We start from the raw sequence: 21,237 nt of genomic DNA, 5'->3' as shown, positions 1-21,237 counted from the left end.
AGTCGACGCTCTTTTCCTTAACTAACAAAATTGTGCATCAAAAAATACTTCACTTATACCCACAACATTAATGTTTTAACTTTTAGAGTATTAGGAACGTTTAGAAATAATATTTACACAAAGAAACACGAAGCAGTCAAGAACTATTACCTTCTCGTCCAAAAATCCGAAAGAACAGGAAGTAAAGGACTGAAAAAACAGCAAAGTCACTTCCCGCATCGGACATCCGGTTCTTCAAAATAAAACCAATACTTCAAAATAAAACATACCTGTCTCGTTCATAATACAGCGCAGTGGTTCTCAACCTTTTTTCAGTGATGTACCCCCGTGAACATTTTTTTAATTAAAGTACCCCCTAATCCTGTGGTGTCCAAAGTGTGGCCCGGGGGCCATTTTTAACGGCCCCACGGCACATTTTAAAGATACAATTGAAAAAAATTAAAAACATAAAAAGTGGTATAAAAGAGCAAGCAGGTGAAATGTAACGAGAAAATGTTGCAATGCTTTAATAACACAAAGCTGCCATGCAGGCTGTTTAATTCTTTAAAAAATTATAATGAATCAAAATCAATGTCCTATTCAAGGCTTCAATTACGTCACATTAAATATTCCACTTTGAAATATTTTTTGGGGAAACTGTTGCATATTTTGTGTTTTGCCAAATAAAAACCTGAGCTGTTTTTTTTTCTTTTTTTAAAGAAGAGCCTAAAACAAAACAAAAAAACATAAACAACAATTAAACTTAAAATTGACGGATATATCTAAAGTTGATCCCGAGATTATTGTGCTAAAAGTAAAAAAAAATGTTTAAATTTTAATGAATAAGACACTTTTAGTGTGATTTGTTTTTAAGTGTCATTGCTCAAAAAATAACAATGAATGAAAATCCAAAATTAAGGCTCCAATTATTATATAATCTCAAATATTTCACCTAAAAAAGTTATTGGATGAAAATATCGCTTATTTTGTGTGTTTTCCTTTTTTTTTTCTAATGTTGATCTAAAGATTTAAAACTTGCATAATAAGAAAAATAATAATACTGAATAATGACACTTTTTTTTTTTTTTTTTACCAAAACCCTTTAGGGTCCCCGGGATCATAACTGAGTGGAGGCCAAAATTTATATTTTTTATTCATATATTGTATTGGTATTTTAAAATAAATAGCCCCCGCTTGCTTTGATTTTTCAGTGTGCTGCCCTCAGTGGAAAAAGTTTGGACACCCCTGCCCTAATCAGAGGAAAGCATTTTTGGATGAAAAAAAAAGAGATAAAGAAGTAAAATACAGCACTATGTCATCAGTTTCTGATTTATTAAATTGTATAACAGTGCAAAATATTGCTCATTTGTAGTGGTCTTTCTTGAACTATTTGGAAAAAAAATATATAAAAATAACTAAAAACTTGTTGAAAAATAAACCAGTGATTCAATTATAAATAAATATTTCTAATCATCAACTTAAAGTGCCCTCTTTGGGGATTGTATTAGACATCCATCTGGATTCATGAACTTAATTCTAAACATTTCTTCACAAAAACAGAAATCTTTAACATCAATATTTATGGAACATGTCCACAAAAAATCTAGCTGTCAACACTGAATATTGCATTGTTGTATTTCTTTTCACAGTTTATGGACTTACATTCATATTTTGTTGAAGTATTATTCAATAAATATATTTACAAAGGATTTTTGAATTGTTGCTATTTTTAGAATATTTAAAAAAAATCTCACGTACCCCTTGGCATACCTACAAGTACCCCCAAGGGTACGGGTACCCCCATTTGAGAACCACTGATATAGCGCAACAACATCACACTATTACATTTATACCATACCATACCATACCAACTTTATATATAAAACCCTTTAAAAAGAACCACATTTGAAGAACAAGGGGCTGTATGCCACAAAGAAATACAGGCAGAGAACGGACTAAAGAATACAATTTAAGACAGAAGTAAAATACACATTGAAATTGCAAATGCAAATTATCCTAAGAACAACTTGTTAGACACTGCAAGTATTGTACTTATTACTCACCAGCGTTTTCAATCAATCAATCAATCAATGTTTACTTATATAGCCCTAAATCACTAGTGTCTCAAAGGGCTGCACAAACCACTACGACATCCTCGGTAGGCCCACATAAGGGCAAGGAAAACTCACACCCAGTGGGACGTCGGTGACAATGATGACTATGAGAACCTTGGAGAGGAGGAAAGCAATGGATGTCGAGCGGGTCCAACATGATACTGTGAAAGTTCAATCCATAATGGATCCAACACAGTCGCAAGAGTCCAGTCCAAAGCGGATCCAACACAGCAGCGAGAGTCCCGTTCACAGTGGAGCCAGCAGGAAACCATCCCAAGCGGAGGCGGATCAGCAGCGCAGAGATGTCCCCAGCCGATACACAGGCGAGCAGTACATGGCCACCGGATCGGACTGGACCCCCTCCACAAGGGAGAGTGGGACATAGGAGAAAAAGAAAAGAAACGGCAGATCAACTGGTCGAAAAAGGGAGTCTATTTAAAGGCTAGAGTATACAAATGAGTTTTAAGGTGAGACTTAAATGCTTCTACTGAGGTGGCATCTCGAACTGTTACCGGGAGGGCATTCCAGAGTACTGGACCATGAACGGAAAACGCTCTATAGCCCGCAGACTTTTTTTGGGCTCTAGGAATCACTAATAATCCGGAGTCCTTTGAAGGCAGATTTCTTGCCGGGACATATGGTACAATACAATCGGCAAGATAGGATGGAGCTAGACCGTGTAGTATTTTATACGTAAGTAGTAAAACCTTAAAGTCACATCTTAAGTGCACAGGAAGCCAGTGCAGGTGAGCCAGTATAGGTATATATGTATGTATATATGTATATAAAGGTATATACAGTACAGGTGTAATGTGATCAAACTTTCTTGTTCTTGTCAAAAGTCTAGCAGCCGCATTTTGTACCAACTGTAATCTTTTAATGCTAGACATGGGGAGACCCGAAAATAATACGTTACAGTAGTCGAGGCGAGACGTAACAAACGTATGGATAATGATCTCAGTGTCTTTAGTGGACAGAATGGAGCGAATTTTTGCTGGTAATGTGCATCTTTCTTGGAGTTAACACATTCGAAGGTGTTGAAGTCGCCATGTAAAATAGCTAATGGTAATCGGTCATTAAAAAAGAGAATACAAATTATCCTAAGAACAATTTGTTAGATACTGCAAGTATTCTACTTATTACACACCAGCTGTTTGATTGTAATGCGCATCTTTCTTGCAGTTTACACATTCAAATGTGTCGAAGTCGCCATGTAAAATAGCTAATTGTAATCGGTAGCATGTATATGGCATATCCAGTGCAAATTAGCATCGAGCTAGTTCAAAAAGTGGTGCCTTGCTTTTGATGGCTTTCTATCATGCATCTTGCTTTGTTGTCATGGGAAATTGTTACTGTACCTAAAGGTAGTCTGCTATGAATAAAGTATGTCCATTACTGTAGCACAAAACCCAAAACCGGTGAAGTTGGCACCTTGTGTTAATGGCAGAAGTCAATCAATCAATCAATGTTTATTTATATAGCCCCAAATCACAAATGTCTCAAAGGACTGCACAAATCATTACGACTACAACATCCTCGGAAGAACCCACAAAAGGGCAAGGAAAACTCACACCCAGTGGGCAGGGAGAATTCACATCCAGTGGGACGCCAGTGACAATGCCGACTATGAGAAACCTTGGAGAGGACCTCAGATGTGGGCAATCCCCCCCCCCTCTAGGGGACCGAAAGCAATGGATGTCGAGCGGGTCTAACATGATACTGTGAAAGTTCAATCCATAGTGGCTCCAACACAGCCACGAGAGTTCAGTCCAAAGCGGATCCAAGACAGCAGCAAGAGTCCCGTCCGCAGGAAACCATCTCAAGCGGAGGCGGATCAGCAGTGTAGAGATGTCGAGCGGTCCATCCTGGGTCCCGACGAGCAGTCCATCCTGGGTCTTGACTCTGGACAGCCAGTACTTCATCCATGGTCATCGGACCGGACCCCCTCCACAAGGGAGGGGGGGACATAGGAGAAATAAAAGAAGCGGCAGATCAACTGGTCTACAAAGGAGGTCTATTTAAAGGCTAGAGTATACAGATGAGTTTTAAGGTGAGACTTAAATGCTTCTACTGAGGTAGCATCTCGAACTGTTACCGGGAGGTGGGTAGTAACGCGCTACATTTACTCCGTTACATTTACTTGAGTAATTTTTGGGATAAATTGTACTTCTACGAGTAGTTTTTATGCAACATACTCTTACTTTTACTTGAGTATATTTATAGAGAAGAAACGCTACTTTTACTCTGTTCCATTTATCTACATTAAGCTCGCTACTCGCTACTTTTTTTTATCGATCTAATAATGTTTGTTTTGGTTAATGACAGAGCTTCAAAGTAGAATCTACGCATGTCTGTGTTTCACCAATCACATGCAGTCACTGGTGACGTTGGACCAATCAAAGAGAGCCAGGCGGTCACATGACCGTGACACGTAAAACCCGACTTAAACAAGTTGAAAAACGTATTCAGGTGTAACCATTTAGTGGTCAATTGTACAGAATATGTACTGTACTGTGCAATCTAATAATAAAAGTTTCAATCAATCAATCAAAAGTGTAAAGGAAAAAAAGACATTTTTTATTTCAACCGTACTTCCCGTCAAAAGCCTAAAGACTGATCGCACAGTTCCTGTCTTCACAATAAAAGCGCCGCTCCATCGCGCCTGCGCTAACAAAATAAGAGTCTCCGAAAGCCAGCGCAAACAAGCTAGCAAGCTACTGAGTTTGCCGCCAATGTATTTCTTGTAAAGTGTATAAAAAACAATATGGAAGCTGGACAAATAAGATGCCAAAAACCAACGACTTTCATGTGGTATTAGACAGAAAAGAAGAACTTTTTTTCTCCTCCATTTGAAAACTTGGACGTCTGATTCCAATCAATGCAAGTCATCAGAATCAGGTAATACACCAACTTATATTCTTGTCTTCATGAAAGATAGGAATCTGTATGTTAAACATGCATGTATATTCATTAAAACACCTTCAACATGTGAACAAAAACGGCAAAATAAATAAATATAAATTATATACTGTATATATAAATATATGTACATATATATATATGTGTGTGTGTGTAAATGATTTGTGTGTATGTATGATATGTGTGTATGTGTATGTATATGTGAGGTAGATCACCTCGACTTGGTCATTTACTAAGTAATTGATAAACGTTGAAAAACTTATTGGGGTGTTACCATTTAGTGGTCAATTGTACGGAATATGTACTGTACTGTGCAATCTAATAATACAAGTTTTAATCAATCAATCAATCAATTATCTTCGACCCAACTCTCTCCTTTGAGTCACACATTAAAAGCGTTACTAAAACGGCCTTCTTTCATCTCCGTAACATCGCTAAAATTCGCTCCATTTTGTCCACTAAAGACGCCGAGATCATTATCCATGCGTTTGTTACGCCTCGTCTCGATTACTGTAACGTATTATTTTCGGGTCTCCCCATGTCTAGCATTAAAAGATTACAGTTGGTACAAAATGCGGCTGCTAGACTTTTGACAAGAACAAGAAAGTTTGATCACATTACGCCTGTACTGTATATACCTTTATATACATATATACATACATATATACCTGTACTGTATATACCTTTATATACATATATACATACATATATACCTGTACTGGCTCACCTGCACTGGCTTCCTGTGCACTTAAGATGTGACTTTAAGGTTTTACTACTTACGTATAAAATACCACACGGTCTAGCTCCATCCTATCTTGCCGATTGTATTGTACCATATGTCCCAGCAAGAAATCTGCCTTCAAAGGACTCCGGCTTATTAGTGATTCCCAAAGCCCAAAAAAAGTCTGCGGGCTATAAAGCGTTTTCCGTTCGGTCTCCAGTACTCTGGAATGCCCTCCCGGTAACAGTTCGAGATGCCACCTCAGTAGAAGCATTTAAGTCTCACCTTAAAACTCATCTGTATACTCCAGCCTTTAAATAGACCTCCTTTTTAGACCAGTTGATCTGCCGTTTCTTTTCTTTTTCTCCTATGTCCCCCCCTCCCTTGTGGAGGGGGTCCGGTCCGATGACCATGGATGAAGTACTGGCTGTCCAGAGTCGAGACCCAGGATGGACCGCTCGTCGGGACCCAGGATGGACTGCTCGCCTGTGTATCGTTTGGGGACATCTCTACGCTGCTGATCCGCCTCCGCTTGAGATGGTTTCCTGTGGACGGGACTCTCGCTGCTGTCTTGGATCCGCTTGAACTGAACTCTCGCGGCTGTGTTGGAGCCACTATGGATTGAACTTTCACAGTATCATGTTAGACCCGCTCCACATCCATTGCTTTCGGTCCCCTAGAGGGTGGGGGGTGGGGGGGGGTTGCCCACATCTGAGGTCCTCTCCAAGGTTTCTCATAGTCAGCATTGTCACTGGCGTCCCACTGGATGTGAATTCTTCCTGCCCACTGGGTGTGAGTTTTCCTTGCCCTTTTGTGGGTTCTTCCGAGGATGTTGTAGTCGTAATGATTTGTGCAGTCCTTTGAGACATTTGTGATTTGGGGCTATATAAATAAACATTGATTGATTGATTGATTGAATCAAATCAATGAATGCCTACTGAGCCTATGGTGCTGTTAAGTTATTGTGGCTCAATGTGCCATTTTTTTAAATTTTATTTTAATGTACTATTATTTAATATATATTATTGTTTTAGTTGCTTAAGAGATATTCCAGGCTCTGAATTTGCTCATTGCTATTTTTATGTTTTTGTGCATTATTTGTTGCCGTAATCAGGTGACTCATCAGTTACTCAGTACTTGAGTAGTTTTTTCACAACATACTTTTTACTTTTACTCAAGTAAATATTTGGGTGACGACTCCTTACTTTTACTTGAGTAATACATCTCTAAAGTAACAGTACTCTTACTTGAGTACAATTTCTGGCTACTCCACCCACCTCTGGTTAATGGTAAACAAAAACAAGGATTTGCAAATCCTTTTCAACCTATATTGAATTGAATAGACTGCAAAGAAAAGATACTTAATGTTCGCACTGAGAATCTTTGTTATTTTTTGCATTTATTAGCTCTTTTGGAATTTGATGCCTGCAAGATGTTTCAAAAAACGCTGGCACAAGTGGCAAAAAAAAGACTGAGAAAGTTGAGGAATGCTCATCAAACACTTATTTGGAATGTCGCACAGGTGAACAGGTGGGTGCCATGATTGGCTATAAAAACAGCTTCCATGAAATGCTCAGTCATTCACAAACAAGGATGGGGCGAGGGTCACCACTTTGTCAACAAATGCGTGAGGAAATAGTCCAACTGTTTAAGAACAACATTTCTCAACCAGCTATTGCAAGGAATTTATGGATTTCACCATCTACAGTCTGTAAAATCATCAAAAGGTTCAGAGAATCTGGACAAATCACTGCACGTAAGCGATGGTATTACGGACCTTCGATGCCTCAGGCGGTACTGCATCAAAAAGTGTGGGTTCAGGAACACTTCAGAAAACGTGCTGTCAGTAACTACAGTTGGTCGCTACATCCATAAGTGCAAGTTAAAAATCTATTATGCAAAGCGAACGCCATTTATCAACAACACCCAGAAAGTCCGCCCGAGCTCATCTAAGATGGACTGATGCAATGTGGAAAAGTCTTCTGTGGTCTGACGAGTCCACATTTCAAATTGTTGTTGGAAACTGTGGACGTCGTCTCTTTCGGAAATAACCATCCGGATTGTTCTAGGCACAAAGTTGAAAAGCCAGCATGTGTGATGGTATGGGGGTGCATTAGTGCCCAAGGCATGGGTAACTTACACATGTGTGATGGTATGGGGGTGTATTAGTGCCCAAGGCATGGGTAACTTACACATCTGTGAAGGCACCATTAATGCTGAAAGGTCCATACAGGTTTTGGAGCAACATATGTTGTCATCCAAGCAACGTTATCATGGACGCCCCTGCTTGTTTCAGCAAGACATTGCCAAGCCACGTGTTACAACAGCGTGGCTTTGAAGTAAAAGAGTGCGGGTACTAGACTGGCCTGCCTGTAGTCCAGACATGTCTCCCATGGAAAATGTGTGGCGCATTATGAAGCGTAAAATACGACAGCGGAGACCCCGGACTGTTGAAGGACTGAAGCTCTACATAAAACAAGAATGGGAAAGAATTCCACTTTCAAAGCTTCAACAATTAGTTGCCTCAGTTCCCAAACGTTTATTGATCTATTAATGTTTGTTTTGGTTACTAGACTGGCCTGCCTGTAGTCCAGACATGTCTCCCATCGAAAATGTGTGACGCATTATGAAGCGTAAAATACGACAGCGGAGACCCCGGACTGTTGAAGGACTGAAGCTCTACATAAAACAAGAATGGGAAAGAATTCCACTTTCAAAGCTTCAACAATTAATTACCTCAGTTCCCAAACGTTTATCGATCTATTAATGTTTGTTTTGGTTAATGACAGAGCTTCAAAGTAGAATCTACGCATGCCTGTGTTTCACCAATCACATGCAGTCACTGGTGACGTTGGACCAATCAAAGAGAGCCAGGCGGTCACATGACCGTGATACGTAAAACCCGACTTAAACAAGTTGAAAAACGTATTCAGGTGTAACCATTTAGTGGTCAATTGTTGCCTCAGTTCCCAAACGTTTATTGAGTGTTGTTAAACGAAAAGGTGATGCAACAGAGTGGTGAACATGCCCTTTCCCAACTACTTTGGCACAAGTTGCAGCCATGAAATTCTAAATTGATTATTATTTGCAAAAAAAAAAAAAGTTTATGAGTTTGAACATCAAATATGTTGTGTTTGTAGCATATTCAACTGAATATGGGTTGAAAAGGATTTGCAAATCATTGTATTCTGTTTATATTTACATCTAACACAATTGCCCAACTCATATGGAAACAGGGTTTGTACATTAAAGTATAATGTCTATACTACATTGTAAGACAAAAAGCCACTTCAATTGTTTTGGTTTATTTTAAAAACACATTTACATTGTATTGCTCTTTTCAAAAATAAACTGTGTCCAAAGTCAACTTCTGTGGTGAAATAGATGTTTCAATCATCATCACACATATGTTCTATGAGTATGTACAGGAATGTAGTAGAGAACAGTACAAAAAGTTTGGGCTGGCAAAAAAATGACATATTTTGCCGTATTTGTAAAACGGTAAAGGTTTTGGGTTTTCCGAATATTATCACCTCAAGTCCAATATTTTAAAACCCAAATATACAAAAACACATTAATAGTTCCACAACACTGTACAAAAACACAAAAGGCATGCGTTCATTTGCTATAAACATGAATTACAAATTGTGAGCAAAACCATAACATTGTAGTCATTAACAAGTCAAGGCAACCAATATAAAAAACAATTACACAAAACAAAAGGTAAAATATTACATTTGTATATAAATCACTGTTACAAGTAATACTTTTTTTTCCTGAGAACGGACTCCATGCTACGGTGCTACAACACTGCCAATAGGTTTTGGCACTAAAAACAATTTTTTGCGGCCATTGTTGTCAGGCTTGCCACTGACAGTTTGTTTGTATTTTAGTTTTTCCTCTGTGTGTTTAGTATTTCCTGTCAGCGCTCTTATTTTGTCTGTTTCCTGTTTTTTCCCCTGTGCGGAAGAATAGTCTCCACTGCGGTGTAGACTAATGGGGATCCTTAATAAACTGAACTGCGCTGTTTTCCCTCAGATGCGGCTGATTGGCACCTGGCCACACCTGGTGTCAATAAGCCCGCTCCTATTTGAACCTGTTTTGTCCTCCAGTCGAGTGCTGGTTTATTGTCTTGTCGATGTCACTTCTTGTCGCTCTTGTCATTGCTACCTGTCGTGTCGTGTCGTATGTTGTCGAGTCAATACGGCGTTGCGGTAAGCTAAATTTAGTTAGATGTTTCAAGCTTACTGTCTTTTGTTTCCTGCTTCCAGTTTGTTTTCTTATTATAAGTACGACTTCTATTTCCTGCTAGATACCAGCTAGCTTCCACGCTAGGGCTTTTTGTTTGTTATCCGCCCACGTGCGCGCTTTTTGTTTGTACCCTTTGTTTGGTTTTGTTCTAGTATTTTATCATGTTTTCCTGCAAAATGCCTCCGTCCTTCTCTGCATCTTGGGGTTCAACACCAACTAACTCTGACAATTATAGAACAAGATGTTAAAATCTTTATAAGTTTTTTTTTAACAATATGAGAGCCCTCTAGACACAACACCCTTTAGTCATCTTTACATTCTTTTAAATCCAATTGTGAATTGTGAATTGTATTTTATATAGCGCTTTTCTCTAGTGACTCAAAGCACTTTACATAGTGAAACCCAATATCTAAGTTAGATTAAAACCAGTGTGGGTGGTACTGGGAGCAGGTGGGTAAAGTGTCTTGCCCAAGGACACAACGGCAGTGACTAGGATGGCGGAAGCGGGAATTGAACCTGCAACCCTCAAGTTGCTGGCACGGCCGCTCTACCAACCGAGCTATACCGCCCCAATATAGTTATGCTGCCTGAGGCTGAGCCAATCGGTGGGCGTGATACTGAACTCTGTTTGGTTTAGTTCCTTCTCGTGGTAAATACCACTTTAGTATAATTTTTCAAAAATTTTATTTAGGCATTTTTATGCTTGGAAATTCCTAATTTAGGACGTGATGTAGCAAGGGACCAAAACTTAATGGCTATGTTGCGACTCCATAGCGATCATTTACACATAAGAAAAGGAAAATACTTAAAAAAATATGTACTTAAAAAAATACCATATCTTTTTTATACTTTGAATTGAACCCTGCGGCTTATAAAATACATTTTTCTTCCCTAATGTTTTGCTTTCGACGCATCGTTTTCATAAAACACAGACAGAGACGCTAAGAATGTGTTATTGTTTGTGCAATGGCGCCATCTTTTGGACAAATTTGCTCACTGCGGGTTAAAAAAAATGTACTTCCTGTTTTTGTGCCTTGAACCGGAAGCATATCCCGTTTTCGTCTGTTACTTGTCCAATACGTCGCTACTTGTTCGGATTCGTCACTCATCCCTCCAAGCAACGTTTGAAAGTTTTACAATGCAACTAAAGCAATTCATGCTTACTAAACCTGTCCCGTGTGTGATGTCTGTAGGAGTGTTTTCATGCACATTTGAACGTGCTGCCGTCATGTACTCAAGCCAGCGGTGTGTAAACGCTAACACGTTTACGAGTGTCTGTGTTAGTTTTAGTGAATTTATATAGCTCTTTTTCTCCAGTGACTCGAAGCGCTTTACATAGTGAAACCCAATATCTAAGTTACATTTAAAGCAGTGTGGGTGGCACTGGGAGCAGGTGGGTAAAGTGTCTTGCCCAAAGACACAACGGCTGTGACTAGGATGGCGGGAGCGGGGATCGATCGTGGAATCTTCAAGTTGCTGGCACGCCCAACCGAGCTATACCGCTCGGTTTTATTAACTTACGATGGCATTCTTTTTGTATATTTTCAGTTGTGTTAAATACACCTAAACGTGACTGTGGACTAAATGAGTCTGCTTAGCTGTTTGGAAAGCTATCTTCCACAGCTGGAGGGTCCATCATGATGGCTTCTGTTTTGTGTGATCAGCCGTTTTACTGCCGTTTTACAGGCATCGTTTGGTAACAATTAAGGCATGTAAATGAATCTTTACACAATCTATATTATCACCGATTCTGTTCATAACTTTCATGGACAGAATTTCTAGGCACGGTCAGGGTGTTGAGGGGATCCGGTTTGGTGGCCGCAGGATTAGGTCTCTGCTTTTTGCAGATGACGTGGTCCTGATGGCTTCATCTGGCCAGGGTCTTCAGCTCTCACTGGATCAGTTCGCAGCCAAGTGTCAAGCGACTGGGATGAGAATCAGCACCTCCAAGTCCGAGTCCATGGTTCTCGCCCGGGAAAGGGTGGAGTGCCATCTCCAGGTTGGGGAGGAGAACCTGAGGAGTTCAAGTACCTCGGAGTCTTGTTCACGAGTGGGGGAAGAGTGGATCGTGAGATCGACAGGCGGATCGGTGCGGCGTCTTCAGTAATGCGGACGTTGTATCGATCCGTTGTGGTGAAGAAGGAGCTGAGCCGGAAGGCAAAGCTCTCAATTTACCGGTCGATCTACGTTCCCATCCTCACCTATGGTCATGAGCTTTGGGTTATGACTGAAAGGACAAGATCACGGGTACAAGCGGCCGAAATGAGTTTCCTCCGCCGGGTGAAGGGGCTCTCCCTTAGAGATAGGGTGAGAAGCTCTGCCATCCGGGAGGAACTCAAAGTAAAGCCGCTGCTCCTCCACATGGAGAGGAGCCAGATGAGGTGGTTCGGGCATCTGGTCAGGATGCCACCCGAACGCCTCCCTAGGGAGGTGTTTAGGGCACGTCCAACCGGTAGGAGGCCACGGGGAAGACCCAGGACACGTTGGGAAGACTATGTCTCCCGGCTAGCCTGGGAACGCCTTGGGATCCCCCAGGAGGAGCTGGATGAAGTGGCTGGGGAGAAGGAAGTCTGGGCTTCCCTGCTTAGGCTGCTGCCCCCGCGACCCGACCTCGGATAAGGAGAAGCAAATGGATGGATGGATGGACAATCTATATTATAGAACATATGAAAAAATGTAGCTTTCTTCTAAAGTTTGGCTTAAATACCGGTGTGATCTAAAGCCCGGAAATGGCGGTAGTTTGATGGCGGACGTGTCACTGCACAGAGTGCAGAATGTCCTGGATGAGAGCCGACAGTTTGACTGAGAAGTCCTCCTGCAATGAGCCCTCAGACTGTCCAGACAGCGAAGGACTGGTCTCCTCCTCCATTCCCGTGAACATCCTCTCCATCCGGGCCTGGAAGTCAAGTTGCCGCGCCGCGCTTTGGCAGAAGCGCTCCAAGGCGGCGTCGGCGTCATCCCTCGCCAGCTCCGCTTTGAGAGTCTCCAGCGCTTTCTGAACCTCCACCTTCAGGGCACTCACTTCCCGTCCCAGCCTCGAGGCGAAGTCTTGCAGGATTTCCCTGTTCATCGCTTCGCCCGTCTCCCCCAGGCGCTCCGTCACCTGGGAGGTTTGAGCGGCGAGGTCATCCAAGATGGCCGCCAGCTCGGAGGTGCCCCGCTGCAGGGTTTGCGTCATCCATTGGAAGTCTCGGGGGTCTTCCTGGTGGCGGAGGTGAAGACGGAGCCGGTCGCACAGGCGGTGGGCGCTGCTGCTCAGAGAGTCCAGGAGCTGCTGGGTGATGGGGGACAAGCGCTGCCTCACGGCGGACAAGGTGGCGCCGCGGTGGGACGGCGAGAGATCCAGCCTCTCCCTCAGCTCGGCCAGCTCCTGACGCAGACGCGCACGCAGGCGCTCCGACTCCATGTAGATTTTGCGCTGCATCTCTTCCGAAACCGGGTTCTTGTAGAGGTCATCCTCGCCGCGGTTGTACAGGCCGCTGTCGTCTATGTGGCTCTTGTAGACCTGGCTGTGCAACGTGGGACACAAAGACTCCTTTAGTGTGGGTTCATGTGGACTAGGGTTGGTAACACTTTAGTACGGGGAACATATTCACCATTAATTAGTTGTTTATTAACACTTTTGTAATGTTCATATTGTTGTTACTCAGCCAGCGTTTGTGGGTCTGATGGACCTGTTGCATTTTGTGGCTTTTAATGCCTCACAATCAAACACTTTCATGTCAAAATACTGAACAGATGTTTATTGGGATAAGGTAAACATCTGTTCAGTACCCACACCCACACACACACAGCAGGCCTAGACAGGAGGAGGACAGAGTGTAGGTACACAGAACATCAGAGGGTGAAATGTGCGAGAAAATGAGAGCAGACGGTGTTGACAAACAATGTTGCAACCTTGTGTGGGAACCGCAGGTGCAGAAACACAAAAGAAGAATCCATGTGGGATACAGAAAATGGCAGAGAAATTTTCCGTGCAACGTTCATATTGTTGTTACTCAGCCAGCGTGTGTGGGTCTGATGGACCCGTTGCATTTTGTGGCTTTTAATGCCTCACCATCAAACACTTTTATGTTAAAATACTGAACAGATGTTTATTGGTATAAGGTAAACATCTGTTCAGTACCCACACCCACACACACACAGCAGGCCTAGACAGGAGGAGGACAGAGTGTAGGTACACAGAACATCAGAGGGTAAAATGTGCGAGTAAATGAGAGCAGACGGTGTTGACAAACAATGTTGCAACCTTGTGTGGGAACCGCAGGTGCAGAAACACAAAAGAAGAATCCATGTGGGATACAGAAAATGGCAGAGAAATTTTCCGTGCAACGTTCATATTGTTGTTACTCAGCCAGTGTGTGTGGGTCTGATGGACCCGTTGCATTTTGTGGCTTTAAATCCTTCACAGTCAAACACTTTTATGTTAAAATAATGAACAGATGTTTATTGGGATAAGGTAAACATCTGTTCAGTACCCACACCCACACACACACAGCAGGCCTAGACAGGAGGAGGACAGAGTGTAGGTACACAGAACATCAGAGGGTGAAATGTGCGAGAAAATGAGAGCAGACGGTGTTGACAAACAATGTTTGCAATCTTGTGTGGGAACCGCAGGTGCAGAAACACAAAATAAGAATCCATGTGGGATACAGAAAATGGCAGAGAAATTTTCCGTGCAACGTTCATATTGTTTTTCTTCAGCCAGCGTTTGTGGGTCTGATGGACCCGTTGCAGAAGGTAAACATCTGTTCAGTATTTTAACATAAAAGTGTTCGATTGTGAGGCAATTTTATTTTGTGTTTCTGCACCTGCAGTTCCCACACAAGGTTGCAACATTGTTTGTCAACATTGTCTGCTCTCATTTTCTCGCACATTTGACCCTCTGATGTTCTGTGTACCTACTACTCTCCCTATTATGTTGGATACACTTTGGACTGGACTTTCACATTACTATGTTGGACCCACTCGATGTCCATTGCTTTCGGTTTACCCTGGGGTAAGTTTTTCCTTGCCTTTATGTGGGTTCTGTACCGCGGATGTCGTTGTGGCTTGTGCAGCCATTTGAGACACTTGTGATTTAGGGCTATATAAATAAACATTGATTGATTGATCTGTGTTGGCCTTGCGATGAGGTGGCGACCTTTCCAGGGTGTACGCCGCCTTCCGCCCGATTGCAGCTGAGATAGGCACCAGCGCCCCCCGCGACCCCCAAGGGAATAAGTGGTACAAAAATGGATGGATGGATGATTGATTGATACACTCTGTCCTCCTCCTGTCTAGGCCTGCTGTGTGTGTGTGTGTGTGTGTGTGTGTGGTGCACAGAACATCAATTTCCACACTTAGCCCCGGGTCCAGTGGACCCAGACATCTTATATGTAATAAAAATGTGTAAGGGGGTGGGGGTGCATGTTGTGTGGTCATTAAATATGTATTCTGATATAAGTTCTTCACGGAAAATGAGTCTCAGTTTGAAAAATTAATTAATTGTATCATTTTTCTTTTAATAAAAAAATGAAAACGGGTCCCACAGACCCAAACACCACAAAGACTTAATTTAGAGTTATTTGGACACTGTGGTATTGTGTCTCCCTTCCATTCCATTTATTTTTTTTTTTTCTATATGCAGTAAAAAAACAACACTGCTTTTACTGTAACATTCTGGTGACTGAGCTTCCAGGTTTTAAAGTTTGATTTTGATATTTTTTGTGCAGCTTATGTGAAAAAATATATTGTTAATGTAGTATATATATATATATATATATATATATATATATATATATATATATATATATATATATATATATATATATATATATATATACACACATACATACATACATGAATTTAGCCATGAATTAAGGACCAAGAACTTGCAGAATAGAATATTCTCCTCCAGGCTAGACTACTGCGACTCAGTTCTTGTCGGGATCCCCAGCAAGAACCTCCAGAAGCTGCAGTACGTACAGAATAGTGCTGCCAGGATCCTGATGAGAGTGCAGGAATACGACCACATCACACCAGTTCTAAAATCTCTTCACTGGCTTCCTGTTCCACTCAGGATTGAATACAAAGTCTCCCTACTAACCCACAAGTACTTCCCCCCCTCTACCTCAAAGAACTGCTCAGCCCCAAATCCTCCACACGACACCTCCGCTCCGGACAGACTAACCTCCTCCAACCTCCAAGGACCGGGCTTTCTGCTCTGCCGCTCCCAGTCTGTGGAATGCTCTCCCTGACCATCTGAGGGCACCACAGACTGTGGATGATTTAAAAATAGGCTTAAAACCCATCCATTTTCTACCGCTTGTCCCTTTCGGGGTCGCGGGTGGTCGCAAGAGCCTATCTCAGCTGCATTCGGGGAGTAGGCGGGGTAAACCCTGGACAAGTTGCCACCTCATCACAGGGCCAACACAGATAGACAGACAACATTCACACTATCATTCAAACACTAGGGACAATTTTAGTGTTGCCAGTCAACCTATCCCCAGGTGCATGTCTTTGGAAGTGGGAGGAAGCCGGAGTACCCGGAGGGAACCCACGCAGTCACGGGGAGAACATGCAAACTACACACAGAAAGATCCCGAGCCCGAGATTGAACTCAAGACTACTCAGGACCTCCGCTCCCAGTCTGTGGAACGCTCTCCCTGACAACCTGAAGGCACCTTAGACTGTGAATGCTTTGAAAAAAGGCTTAAAAACCCATCCATCCATCCATCCATTTTCTACTGCTTGTCCCCTTTGGAATCGCTGGAGCCTATCTCAGCTGTACATGGGAGGAAGGCGGTGTACACCCTGGACAAGTTGTCACTTCATCACAGGGCCATCGCAGATAGACAGACAACATTCGCACTCACATTCACACACCAGGGCCAATTTAGTGTTGCCAATCAACCTATTACCAGGTGCATGATTTTGGAGGTGGGAGGAAGCCGGAGTACAAGGGGGGAACCCACGCAGTCACAGGGAGAACTTGCAAAATCCACACATAAAGATCCCGAGCCCGGGATTGAACTCAGGACTACTCAGGACCTCCGCTCCCAGTCTGTGGAACACTCTCCCTGACCACCTGAGGGCACCACAGACTGTGGATGCTTTTAAAAAAGGCTTAAAAACCCATCCATCGATCCATTTTCTACCGCTTGTCTCCTTTGGGGTCGCTGGAGCCTATCTCAGCTGCACAATGGCAGAAGTGAAGTGAATTATATTTATATAGCGCTTTTCTCAAGTGACTCAAAGCGCTTTACATAGTGAAACCCAATATCTAAGTTACATTTAAAACCAGTGTGGGTGGCACTGGGAGCAGGTGGGTAAAGTGTCTTGCCCAAGGACACAACGGCAGTAACTAGGATGGCACAAGCGGGAATCGAACCTGCAACCCTCAAGTTGCTGACACGGCCACTCTACCAACCGAACTATGCCGCCCAGAAGGCAGGGTACACCCTGGACAAGTCGCCACCTTATTCAACAATGCTGCCCTTAAAAACCCTTCTTTTTTAAAAAGCTTTTTTTTAAATTTTTTTTAGATACATGCATGCTTGTTGTAGTTTTTATTTGTATTATCTTTTTTTTTTTTTCAATACACTGTAGCACTTTGAGGTTGTTTGCTCAATGGAAAGTGCTTTTTACAAATAAAATCTATTAATATTATTATTAGAATAAGCTTTAAATAAAAAATAAATTAAAAAAATCCATAAAAAATGTGATTTATTGAAGTTGCCACCATATTTCATAAAGTTTTTTTTTTTAAACTGTCTTTTTGGAGAATGCCAGCCAGAAGTTTTCAGTTTTTTTTTTTTTTTTTAATAATAAGCAAAGCATGTTTTGCATTTTGCTGTACAGAAAATGAACCAAATTACATTCATGGCATACGGTCACACCCTTTAATGTCCTCGATTAGGTCAACTTACTCCTCATCCTTTGCCAGTTTGGACTTGTGATGAGCCTGATTGGCCATGGAGTCGGTCCAGGTGGCGTCTCTGCCCTCACGATGAGGCGGGGAAGCTGCATCAGCATATTGACTTTGCATCAGATACAAAAAAACAAAAAAAACGTACAATTGCGTCACAAGCGTGTAACATCAACAACTAAAGTACCTGAGACTGCTGTTAACGCCAAGGTGAAAACGGTGATGAGCACTTTTCCTAAATGCATGTTTGTTTTTCTGCAGAGGGACAAAACAGATCAAAAGCATTGGTACTTTCATATCGATTATGCAGTGAAAAATGTTCATTTCGGACAGAGAAGCGGTCACTGGTCATTTACCTGAGCTTCGGGGGTCTGTAGAGTGACCTCCCAATGCTGCCTGACTTATATAGGTCCTTCTTATCAGAGAGGCTGCCCACACGGCTGCCTGTGTCAATAGTACACACGTGGAGGGTCACACTGATGATGGAACACAACTTACACACACACACACACACACACACACACACACACACACACACACACACACACACACACACACACACACACACACACACACACACACACACACACACACACACACACACACAGCCTCCACAACTGAACCTTCTTAAAAACACGTAATTTATAGTCAGAATTTAAAAGCTACTATACTATACTGCAGACTGAACCCTACTGTACTGTACTATACTATCCTTTACTATACTATAGGCTGAACCCTGCTGTACTGTACTGTACTCTAATATACTATACTATGCCATAGACTGAACTCTTCTATACTGTACTATACTATAGGCTGAGCCCTTCTATACTGTGCTATACTATACTTTACGATACTATAGGCTGAACCCTACTGTACTGTGCTATACTTTACTATACTATAGGCTGAGCCCTTTTATACTATACTTTACGATACTATAGGCTGAACCCTACTCTACTGTGCTATACTTTACTATACTATAGGCTGAACCCTACTGTACTGTACTTTACTTTACTATACTATAGGCTGAATCCTACTATACTGTACTGTACTGTAATATACTATACTTTACTATGCCATAGACTGAACTCTACTATACTGTACTATACAAAAGGCTGAGCCCTACTATACTGTACTATACAATACTACAGGCTGAACCCTATTAAACTGTACTATACTATACTATTTGTTACTGTACTATAGGCTGAGCCCTACTATACTGTGCTATACTATAGGCGGAACCCTACTATACTGTACTATACTAGAGGCTCAGCCATACTATACTATACTATACAATAGGCTGAGACTACTATACTATACTATATTATCCAATAGTATACTATACAATAGACTCAGCCCTACTATACTGTACTATACTATAGGCTGAGACTACTGTACTATACTATATTATCCAATAGTATACTATACTATAGACTCAGCCCTACTATGCTGTACTATACTATAGGCTGAGCCCTATTATACTGTACTATACTATACCATATTATCTGTACTATACTATAGGCTGAACCCTACTATACTATACTTTACTATACAACACTATACTATACTATAGACTGAACCCTACTATACCTTTTTTGAAGATGAAAGCACAGGCAAAACATCAGCAAAATACCCCCCAAAAAAAGCATGTCATGTCATGGCATTAACACTCTATGTGGCTGTTTAGGGCAGTATTTTTCAACCACTGTGTCGCGGCACACTAGGGTGCCACGGTAGATTATCTAATTTCACCTATATGGGGTAAAAATATTTTTTGCAAACAAGTAATTATAGTCTGCAAATAATGTGTCAAAGGACTGCACAAATCATTACGACTACGACATCCTCGGAAGAACCCACAAAAGGGCAAGGAAAACTCACACCCAGTGGGCAGGGAGAATTCACACCCAGTGGGACGCCAGTGACAATGCTGACTATGAGAAACCTTGGAGAGGACCTCAGATGTGGGCAACCCCCCCCCCTCTAGGGGACCGAAAGCAATGGATGTCGAGCGGGTCTAACATGATACTGTGAAAGTTCAATCCATAGTGGCTCCAACACAGCCGCGAGAGTTCAGTTCAAGCGGATCCAAGACAGCAGCGAGAGTCCCGTTCACAGGAAACCATCCCAAGCGGAGTCGGATCAGCAGCGTAGCGATGTCCCCAGCCGATACACAGGCGAGCGGTCCATCCTGGGTCCCGACGAGCGGTCCATCCTGGGTCCCGACTCTGGACAGCCAGTACTTCATCCATGGTCATCGGACCGGGGGGACAGAGGAGAAAAAAAAAAAAAAGCGGCAGATCAACTGGTCTAAAAAGGAGGTCTATTTAAAGGCAAGAGTATGCAAATGAGTTTTAAGGTGAGACTTAAATGCTGTCTAGAACTCGCCAGCTTAACCGTGCTATACTCTTCCATATCAGTAAGTGGCAGCCGGTGGCTAATTGCTTTGTAGCTGTCGGGAACCCGTCGTGTGAGACGATGAGGGTCTGCCGTCGTATCTCATGCTTAAACCAAAAATAAACAAAAGGTGAGTGCCCCTAAGAAAAGGCATTGAAGCTTAGGGAAGGCGATGCAGTACGAAACTAAAACCTGACTGGCTACAAAGTTAACAGAAACAGAATGCTGGACGACAGCAAAGACTTACTGTGGAGCAAAGACGCAAAGTACATCCGAACATGACATGGCAATCAACAATGTCCCCGCAAAGAAGGATAAAAACAACTTAAATATTTTTGATTGGTAAAACAAAGTAGATGCGGGGAATATCGCTTAAAAGAAGACATGAAACTGCTGCAGGAATACACCAAGAAAACAGGAAAAGCCACCAAAATAAGAGCACAAGACAAGAACTAAAACACTACACACAGGAAAACAGCTAAAAAAATCCAAATAAGTCAGGGCGTGATGTGACATGTGGTGAGAGTACACCTACTTTGAGACAAGAGCTATATTGATGCATGCTTGGTTATGCTTTAAAGCATGGTTGTCAAACTATGGCCCGCGGGCCAAATGTGGCCCGCCGTGTGAATTCATTTGGCCCTTGAGACAATATCAAATTAACATTAGAGCTGGCCCGCCGGTTTTATAACACCGCATTCACTACTAATACTCATACTTGCCAACCCTCCCGATTTTCCCAGACTCCCAAATTTCAGTGCCCCTCCCGAAAATCTCCCGGGGTAAACATTCTCCAGAATTTCTCCCCATTTCTACCCGGACGACAATATTGGGGGCGTGCACTAACGACACCGCCTTTAGCGTCCTCTACAACCTGTCATCACGTTCGCTTTTCCTACATAGAAATAGCGTGCCAGCCCAGTCACATAATATATGCGGCTTTTACA

At 42.2% G+C, this 21,237-nt stretch overlaps 1 protein-coding gene across 1 annotated transcript in view; it reads right to left on the bottom strand.

Moving 5' to 3' along the window:
- Window positions 1-8,946: 8,946 nt before the first annotated feature.
- The window catches only part of zgc:162608 (uncharacterized protein LOC100037332 homolog), a 13,627-nt gene continuing 1,336 nt past the window's right edge, over window positions 8,947-21,237 (bottom strand). The window contains exons 2-5 of the mRNA XM_061878419.1: window positions 18,253-18,340; window positions 18,084-18,151; window positions 17,898-17,991; window positions 8,947-13,493 (exon numbers count right to left, since the gene is read on the bottom strand). Of these exons, the coding sequence (XP_061734403.1) occupies window positions 12,740-13,493; window positions 17,898-17,991; window positions 18,084-18,151; window positions 18,253-18,340 (1,004 nt within the window). The 3' untranslated portion in view covers window positions 8,947-12,739. The remainder of the gene's footprint in view (window positions 13,494-17,897; window positions 17,992-18,083; window positions 18,152-18,252; window positions 18,341-21,237) is intronic.

Source organism: Nerophis ophidion, linkage group LG18, assembly GCF_033978795.1.
Source record: "Nerophis ophidion isolate RoL-2023_Sa linkage group LG18, RoL_Noph_v1.0, whole genome shotgun sequence".
NCBI lineage: Eukaryota > Metazoa > Chordata > Actinopteri > Syngnathiformes > Syngnathidae > Nerophis > Nerophis ophidion.
This window is presented reverse-complemented; position numbering and strand designations above follow the sequence as displayed.